General features: G+C 38.2%; 1 protein-coding gene and 1 long non-coding RNA gene across 2 annotated transcripts; one reads left to right on the top strand and one right to left on the bottom strand.

Moving 5' to 3' along the window:
* Positions 1-1,984: 1,984 nt before the first annotated feature.
* On the top strand, positions 1,985-8,720 carry LOC109218663. Its single transcript, XM_019383037.1, has 2 exons — positions 1,985-2,496; positions 7,598-8,720. Exon 2 carries the CDS (start codon positions 7,601-7,603, stop codon positions 8,114-8,116), a length of 516 nt encoding a protein of 171 aa, XP_019238582.1. The 5' UTR covers positions 1,985-2,496; positions 7,598-7,600; the 3' UTR covers positions 8,117-8,720.
* On the bottom strand, positions 4,188-7,042 carry LOC109218664. Its single transcript, XR_002066803.1, has 2 exons — positions 6,691-7,042; positions 4,188-4,412 (listed from the first exon to the last, which is right to left on the bottom strand). It is a non-coding gene; the product is annotated as an uncharacterized LOC109218664 (long non-coding RNA).
* Positions 8,721-9,481: the final 761 nt, after the last annotated feature.

Here is a 9,481-nt window from a genome sequence, read left to right as displayed (position 1 = left end):
TTACAAGGTTAGAAAGGAGACTCACCTCGCTCCGAAGATCCATAACCGGCAATCCACGCCCTTCCGGGGACTCCAATTGATGCACCATGCTCCAAAACTAGCCAACGGTTACGCAAATCCATTAATATATGCTCAAATATTCATTACAAACTAATTTATAGCAAATTCCTAACTCCGATCAAAAAGTTGACCAAAACGCCCTCGGGCCCACGTGCCCGGAATCCGGAATTTTTCGAAGATAAAGATTACCCATGACCTTAGGAACTCAAATATATAATTTTCTCTCAATTCCATACTCAAAATCGTGGCTAAATCCCAAGAATTTTCTAGGTTTTCCACCAAAACCTCAAATTTATACAATTTTCCAAGTCTAAATCCATATATAAACATTGTATTTAACTCCAAGCTAGCATAAATTACTTACCTCATGACAAGTGACGAAAATGGCACCTCAAAGCTGCTCCCCATCGAACTTAAAAGACCTCACTGCTTCAGCTGCTTCCGCACATGCGGTTCCTTGGCCGCTTCTGCGGTTCCGCAGGTGCGGTTAAAATGCCGCATCTGCGGTCTTCCCTGAGTCACCCCTTTCTCACTTCTGCGACTTGCCACCCGTAGATGCGGTCCCGCTTCTGCGGAACTTTGACCGCATCTGCGGTCCTCTCCAAGATACTCCCATCCGCTTCTGCGACCCTTTCTCCGCAGATGCGGTCCCGCTTCTGTGGTACTTTGACCACATCTGCGGTCCTCAAGCCTTAGTCCAAAACCCGCTTCTGCGGCTCCCTGTCCGCTTCTGCCGTGCCGCTTCTGCGGTCAACCCACCGCAGAAGCGAAAATACCAGCAACCAGATTCCTTCAGCTGTCCAAAAATCCAAATTTCGATCCGTTAACCATCCGGAATCCACCCGAGGCCCCCGGGACCCCAACCAATCATACCAACCAGTCCCAAAACATATTACGGACTTGGTCGAGGCCTCAAATCACATCAAACAACGCCAAAATCATGAATCAACCCCCAATCCAAGCTTTATGAACATTAGAACTTCCAACTTCTACTTTCGATGCTTAAAACCTATCATATTACGTCCGATTGACCTCAAATTTTGCACACAAGTCATATTTGACATTACGGACCTACTGCAACTTCCGGAATCGGATTTCGACCCCGATATCAAAAAGTCCACTTCCGGTCAAACTTCTCAAAAACCTTCAAATTTCTATCTTTAGCCAAATGGCTCCAAAATGACCTATGGACCTCCGAATTCACTTCCGATCGCGCTCCCAACTCCAAAATCACTATGCGGAGCTATTCACAGACTTGAAATCCCAAACGGACATCGATAACACTGAAATGCACTTCAGGCCAAGCTTATGAAATTTCTTCTAAAATGCTAACTCCCACAATAGGCGCCAAAACGCTCCCGGGTTATCCAAAACCCGAACCGAGCATACGCCCAAGTCCGAAATCATCATACGAACCTGCTGGAACCTTCAGATCCTGATTCCGAGGTCGTTTGCTCAAAATTCCCATCGTAGTTCATTCTTTCAACTTTAAGCTCCTGAAATAAGAATTCTCTACCCAAATCAACTCCGGATTTCCCGAAACTCAATTCCGACCGCGCGTACAAGTCGAAATCCCTAAATTGAAGCTGCTCATAGCCTCAGACTGCTGAACGACGCGCTAGGGCTCAAAACGACCGGTTGGGTCGTTACAATATATATATATATATATATATATATATATATATATATATATATATATATATATATATATATTTTTNATATATATATATATATATGTGTGTGTGTGTGTGTGTGTGTGTGTGTGTAAGTGTGTGTGTGTAAGTGTGTGTGTGTGTTTTATCTTCTTTTATTTAATTTAAAAAAAAGGGTTAGGAAGAGTTAAAAAAAATAACTCCCAACTTCCCCACTTCACCCATGATCACACATTTATACCCACATTTCCATCTGCTTATTTCCTACGTTCCCACTCAAAATTAGGGACAAGATTAAATAACCCCTCATTCTTCTTTATAAAGGAGGGGGGGGAGAACAAAAATTGAGGCGATAAAAATAGAGAGAACGGACAAATACAGAAAACACGAAAAGGAGGGATCTTTTTCTTTGCTAAGTTTCAGCGCCGCAAGACTGGAAAGAATTCCTTTTTTCATTGTAAAAAAAAAAGCTTCATGCCAACATCTTCATAAGTTTTCCTTCTTGACCAAGATCTAGATACCATGATTACACCATAGCAAAAAAAATACTTAATTGAAAACACTTCCAAGCTGCCTTCATTTTTTTTGAGTCGAGTTCATCGTAGGATTGTGTTTCGAGTCGAGGTCCTCTAACCATTTTTCTCCGACGAGGTTGCTGATCGAGTTTCCGGAAAGGCCTAGTTGAATCGTTGAAATACATAAGCTCAAGAACAGAGTGTTGTCTTAGGAACAAAATTGTTGTAAAAGCTGCTGCCTTTGGCGATACTTTTCTAATGGCAAATATGTAAGTCTTTATTCTTCTTATTCTTCATAATTTTCTTGGTGTATCTTCAAAAGCTTTATTTATTTATTTTTTTTAAATAACTTTTGTTCTTCTTTAAAGTTTGGATTTTTTTTTTACCTAATTCTTGGCTAAAGTTTGTGCTTGTTCCAGAAGTGCTTGTAAATTCTTGTTAACTGTAAATGTTTTAATCTAGCAGCAAGATCTGATGTAGAACTGGTATTTTTACAAGTATGATGGTTACTATTCTTTACCTAATTGCTCCATTTTCCTTTTTTTTCATTTGGTTTCCATAAATACACAAATTGTATGTCCAAAGGAAAATTTTGGCGGTGGGGTTTGGATAAATTTTGGAAAAAATAAATATTTTATGTTAGGAAATCTAATTCGCCAAAATAATTATAAAAGCTAAATCACATTATTTCTTCAACAATTCCATATCCACAAATCATGACATCACCACAATCTCAAATTAGTTTAGGAAAATAACTATAAATATATTAGAAAAGTTTAGACGCTTTTTCAATATTAGCCCATGTGTTCATACCCGAACCTTGGATTAATATGCTTAAACAATAAAAGGGTCATGTACGCATTCCCGCGTCTCGATGCCTTTAAATTTAAAATAATTATGTTTTTAACCATGTGTATATTCCGTACCTTGGTTTAACATCTAACTTCAAAGAAATACCTCGTGTGCATATCGCATCTGGGTCCAAACAATTAATAAAAATATATTAAGTGAAGTGGTAATAGACAAGCCATAACCAATAAAATACAAGAATAGTCAAGAATTGATTTAAGCCTTACATTAGTCAATAAAAGCGACCGTGCTAGACCCACGGGACTCGAGGGGTGCCTTACAACTTCCCCTCGGTCAACAGAATTCCTTACTCAGTCTTCTATTTCATAGACCATAATTAAGAGTCAAACATTCCTTTTGAAATGGGATTCCAATAAAAGGTGACTTGCAACACCAAAACTCAATTCCAAGTGGCGGCTCTAAATAATAAATAATCCCTTTTCAAAACGTCACTTTAATTGGAAAACTCTTCTAACTCAACCACGTAATAAGGGTGTGGCGAAAAAGAGGTGTGACAGCGGTCGCTACTGAAAAATCAGCCTATGGCAACGGCCGTAAAATCGTTACAACAGACAGCTAAACCGATGCCATAGAGTTATTGGAACGATTTAGCGGTCGTTACACCCGCTCGCGTGCCAATAGATCTAGAGTAACGGATCTTGCAACGGTTATCCAAACCGTTGCAATAGGGCAATCTATCACAACGATTTTTCCTCTGCCTGAAGCAACGAGTATTCTATTCTGTCGAAACGGTTAAAAACCGTTACCATAGAGTTTACATCGGCTGAAAATTGTTTTACCATATTATTTACTACAACGGTTGGAAACCGTTGCCATATAATTTATAGCACCAGTTATGTAAGCTATTGCAACGTTTATTTAGAGATATTCTAACGGTTTCATTACGCTACTGTAACGGTTTTATTTCTATTCCATCCGTTTTAACTACCTATTGCATCAATTTGTTGCACATTTTGGAACGATTTGCAAGACCTATTGGAACAGTTTGCAAGATTATTGCAACAGTTCTATTAGAATATTATGCTCTGGTTGTAAATGAATATTTACATATATAAAAATTTGTAATAACCTGAAATTTATATAAATAAAAAGATAAAACACTTCATAATCTATATTGTCCAATAAGCTAATATATCCATAAAATCAAAATGTTTTAACCCAATCACATTAGTTTTACATTTCAACACTTCAAGAGTTAGAGTAAGTTTCAAATGTTGATAACAAAAGATTCCTACAACATCGACAACAATTCAAAGTTCTTAAGTAAGGTCTAGATCTTCACTATGTCCATCTTCCCTTTCTTCAATTGCTCCACCTACAAAAGAGGATAAATAAAATCATCACCCCTCAAGGGTTAGTTTATCATTATAAGAATGGGTATGGTCCATGAACAATGCATAAAGCACAAAGTTTTCAAATGTATTATAGTCAGTTGCATGTAACAAATCCAACAGAGAGAAAGAAACAAGTTAACACAAATGAAGAAGCCAAAGTTAAGTAACAAATCTAAATCATCAAAACCAAACTTGTAAACATATATATTTAGGCAAATTGAGAGCAGTCAAACATTCTAAATTACTGGAAAACAAAAGGGTTATCAACTTCAAAATAAATAAGGAATTGTCCATTAAGGAGAAACTAATTTACTGGAAAACAAAAGAAATTCAAGATTTAATCAGAAAACTTAAGGATGCCACTGAAGAACACATGAAAGCTACCTAAAAGGAAAAACAAATCTCTTTTCTAGATAATAAAACTTTAGCATAAGCATGTCATAGTGAAGGCTTTTTAGTAGAATAATTTATCCAAAAGCAATATACAACAATAATCTCAACCTCAAGCTAGTTGTGGCATGCCACACAAATCCTCACTATCCAAAAGCTAAACACGGACGTAAACACACGACTGACCGGACTATTATTCATGTATGTGTATAATTTCTTTAAAGCTTGTCAACCTTTCTCTAACTCCTCACTTGAACCAGCAAATAATTATTCCTTCCTTAAAAACCTCTTAGCAACTAATTTAGTAGTACAAGCCAATGAAAGTTAAGAGAATGTCGTAAGTATATGTTAGAATGTTCAAGAATTACTCTATGCATATAGGTTAATACTATAGGATATTCTTCTGAATTGTGATATATCTTTTACTTGATAAGGTGATGTATTTGTATGCAATAACAGTACCAAGAAGATACCAAAAATAGCACAAAATCTGGACTTGTTTAAACAAAATAAGGAAGCCCAACAAGTCCAGGATATCTTTTATGCTATTTACCAAAAAAATCATTCAGCCAAAGTACTAAAGTTTTAAATACATCTGTATTTCATATAAGTAGTAATAGGATCTTTTTCCCCCATCAAACAACTATTGTAATAATTAGGTACCCTGATATTTGGAAAAAAATTTCTCATCTTTAATAGCCTAAACTTTTGTATAAAAAGCCTCCTGTATGTTGTTAACAATCAACTCTAATACTCTGTGCAAGTACTCTCTTTTATTGTCTTATACTTTAAAATAGTATTCTAAGAGAAACTTAAGCTGTTATGCCTACCCTACCAAAAAATTCCCAATTGCTCCACAAATTTAGTAGTCCTCACCTAAATTTTATGACCATTTGAGTGACACAACTCTTCTTACCAATGATGACTCTAGCTTTCCCATCATTGTTCTGGTTTTCTCTAGCCACTACGCTGTCCTAAATTTATGGCAGCGTATTGCAATTTGCAAATATGTCTAGGGTTGATTTATCCATCAATGTCAGCTAACCTATCAAGTAACACTCAACAGCTAAATTTGAATTCAATTAGGCATGATCAAGTTTAAGATAGCATTATAAATTTACAAACATGGAACCAAACTAACTTTTTAATATTCAATCAAAGAACAACACTCTAAAGCCAAATATTCAAGAAGCAAACAGCTTAAAAATAATTTTTCAATATAAAAGATGGCATAAGAACCATACTTAGACTAAGAAATTTCAAGAATTGTAAACCTCTCAATAACTTTCTGTGCTTGGTTATACAGTACATGGGTCAATTTGCTTTTTTATCCAAAAACATATAGTCCATTAACACGGAAGACTTACATGCAGTCTTTCCACAGAAAGATAACTTCACATCAAACAAACTTTACTTCAGTTCAATTCTTCATGTGTTCAAATACCCAACTCAATAACATTAGCAAGCACTTCTATACTGTTTAATTTTACTGTGCTTATGCACCAAACATTACAGAATCAATCAACTCTGAATCAAGGTACTCACATAGTCACACATCCAATGATATGAAGAATTTATCCAAACCCTATCCCCCCCTCCCCCCCCCCCCCCCTTCCCCTACAAAACAGAAACTAAAAATAAACACCTAAACATTTGGTAAAAATAAACTGATACACAAAGCTAATAAGACCACAAAAATCTAATTTTTCTGCTTCAAAAATAACCCTAAAAAATAAGTAATACAGCAAAGTCTAGCCCCCGAATTTTTCCGTTCTTCTTTTCTTGAATAATATTACAATCAAATCAAGAAATTAAAGGAAAAACAATGATTAAATAAATAAATATCCAAATTAGAAAAGAAAAACTTACACCTGAAGTTAGTTTCTCACAGAGTGCCTTTTGGGTCGAAAATTTCTCGCGATTGAAGTAGTTTTCTCACCTTTAATCGTGCCTTTTAGATTTTTCCTTTGTTCTTCTTAGATGCCTTCTCTTCTTCGAATAACAAAAATGGATTGAGACTTCGGGGATTTGGAGATTTTGGGCTAGGCCAGCGATTTGATTTGAGAATTTGGAGATTTAGGGTTAGCCATAGATGGAATTCTCAAGGTGAAAGGAAAGAGCAATGAAAGGGGTTGAGAGCTTTGGAGGTACGGTGTTGATGCCTTTGAGTTATAGGGTTTGGGGAGATGAATGGGTTTATTGGGAGATAGTAGTGGAATGTTTTTGTTATTTAATTTATATTAATTAATAAAATAAATAGGGGTTTGGCGGGTTTAGAAAAATTTAAGGAAAATATGAGGGGGAAAAAAACCGTTCCGGTGTAACATTTTAATCAAAAATCGTTCCAGTAAACAGATTTATTGGGACGGTTCACGAAATCATTATGGAAAAAAACCCTACGGCAACAGTTATGTTGCAGTAGGAACGATATAATAGCTAATGTGTGCTGATATCGTTCCAATGCTATTGTAACGGTTGTAACCGTTATAATATCCACTCTATGCAACAGTTCCTTAGCCGTTGCTACGATAACTGTTGCCATAGGCCCATTTTCTAGTAGTGGGTATCTTAACTTCAGAGACTGGATAGTCTGATCCCCAGTCTTTCGCAGCCGCGTCCCTTTTTACGCGGACCGCGATGTCCATTCCGCGGCCGCGCCCCTTTTTCCGCTGTCAGCGAACCCCTTCTTTAAGAAACACTGTCATCATTTCATCAGCTTTCTTTTGATGATTCATTGAACAACAATACTAATGAGCTTGTATGATTGTGTATGCAGATAATGGTCCGATCCAGAGGTGGAAGCGATAAACCTAAAGGGAGGGCAGAATCCTCCTGTGGCAGGGGAAAAAGGAAAACCAAGATACCACTAGCAGTCCAAAAATCAATTGGAAAGATGCGAGCTGCAATAAAAGCTGCGGATAGAGCAGCGGACCACTCAGATACGAGTGAGTACGTTCCTTCCCAAGAAACTTCGGAAGGGGACTCTGTGCCTACTCATGTCCCAGATTTCCTGGAGAAATTTCGATTGGTGGATGTACCCACCTCCTCTACTGAGTCGTCTAATGACTCAGAGGAAGGTAGTGAGGCGTCGGGATCATCTTCCCCACCTGCTGCAACTCCGGCCTCACCAGCTGCCCCTGCCCCTACTGATATTGATGCTACCGAGGTCCCGGATAATGGGAGAGGGGGTGATACTATTGTTGGGGGATTGGAAAGGTCAAGAAAATCGGAGGTGTGGCAGCTTCGATTTGTCAGTGAAAAAGCCTACCACAAATTCCGGGAATGGTGGCCATAGAGGTCGCTCACCCTTGAGAGGCAATTCATAGAAAGAGATCTTCTACTCTACAATCCCAATATGAAGAGGTAATTTGATGAAAGAGTGGGGCGGAAATTCTTCACCAGTAAGATGCTGGAGGCTAATGGGCACTTAGTCAAAGAGTTCTACGCCAATGTTGCCCACATCAAAAAGGGCACCTATGTGACTAAGGATCGGAACAGGAAGATCAGATTTGATGGCAAGAAACTGAACACATATGCCGGGTTCGATGATGGGGACAAATCCCTAAACTTGGAGAAGGTGGCTTTAGATGAGGCAGCCCGTCCATGGCTCGCGGAGGTGATAGCCATCCACGGGACAACACCGGCTTGGCTTACACCTGGGTTCCAAATAGCTAGAAACACTCTGAGCTTTGAAGCGAAAGGGTGGTGTACATTTGTTTGCAGCCGGCTAGACCCATCCCAGCATGACAGTGATATCCCAGTCTCCCGGCCAATTGTTGTGGCTTCTATTATGACGGGGTACCCGAAAAATATGGGAAATATCATGTCAAGAAACATCACCTGTCACGACCCAAAATCCATTAAAGGTTGTGATGGCGCCGGACACCACTGTCAGGCAAGCCAACACCAAATAACTAGTAATTTCTCGTTTTAATATTTGAAATCATTCCTTTTATACATAAAACAATAAATAATGAAATTCACTGATATAAAAATGAGGTCTTTAACAAACTTGATATTTAATAATCGCATAATCATCCCAGAACCCGGTGTCACAAGTGCATGAGCAATTTCTAGGAAAAATATAATACAATAACCGTCCGGAATACAGATTGGACAGTAGAGAAAATACAATATAGTACTCTGAAGGAGACTCTGCTGACTGCGGGTCGTCTCGAGAAGTGCAGCTCACTTAAGCCTCTGTATCAACCATGCCGCTGCGCCAAACTAGACCACTAGTCATACATGTGCCTGTGCAACAAAAATGCACAGCAAGTGTAGTATGAGTACAAAAATAACGTGTACTTAGTAAGTATCCCGCCTAACCTCGAAGAAGTAGTGATGAGAGGTCGGCTTCGATACTTACTAGTGGTCCAATAATATACCGATAACATAGCAAATCGAGGATTTATATAAAAACAGTTGTAACTCAATAGCATGAAGCAAGTAAACAATTCTTTTATTAATAGGGAATTTCCAAATTCATTTTCATCATTTATACATTTACCTCAGGCCAGGGAGAACAAATATCAACATCTATGAATCTCAAGGAAAGCCATACAAGCATGTGCAAATCATGCCGAGATCGTACGGCCCGATCCAACAATATTTAAACTGTGCACTGCCAGAGGGTCGAATGTCGCGAACCATAGATGCATCT

This window comes from Nicotiana attenuata, unplaced genomic scaffold (assembly GCF_001879085.1).
Source record: "Nicotiana attenuata strain UT unplaced genomic scaffold, NIATTr2, whole genome shotgun sequence".
In the NCBI taxonomy this organism is placed as follows: Eukaryota; Viridiplantae; Streptophyta; class Magnoliopsida; order Solanales; family Solanaceae; genus Nicotiana; species Nicotiana attenuata.
The sequence above is the reverse complement of the archived record's forward strand: the minus strand, read 5'-3'. Positions and strand labels throughout refer to the sequence as shown.

Excerpts from the sequence above, each read along its gene's own strand:
- LOC109218663 (XM_019383037.1), top strand. The coding sequence starts at position 7,601 with ATGGTCCGATCCAGAGGTGGAAGCGATAAACCTAAAGGGAGGGCAGAA.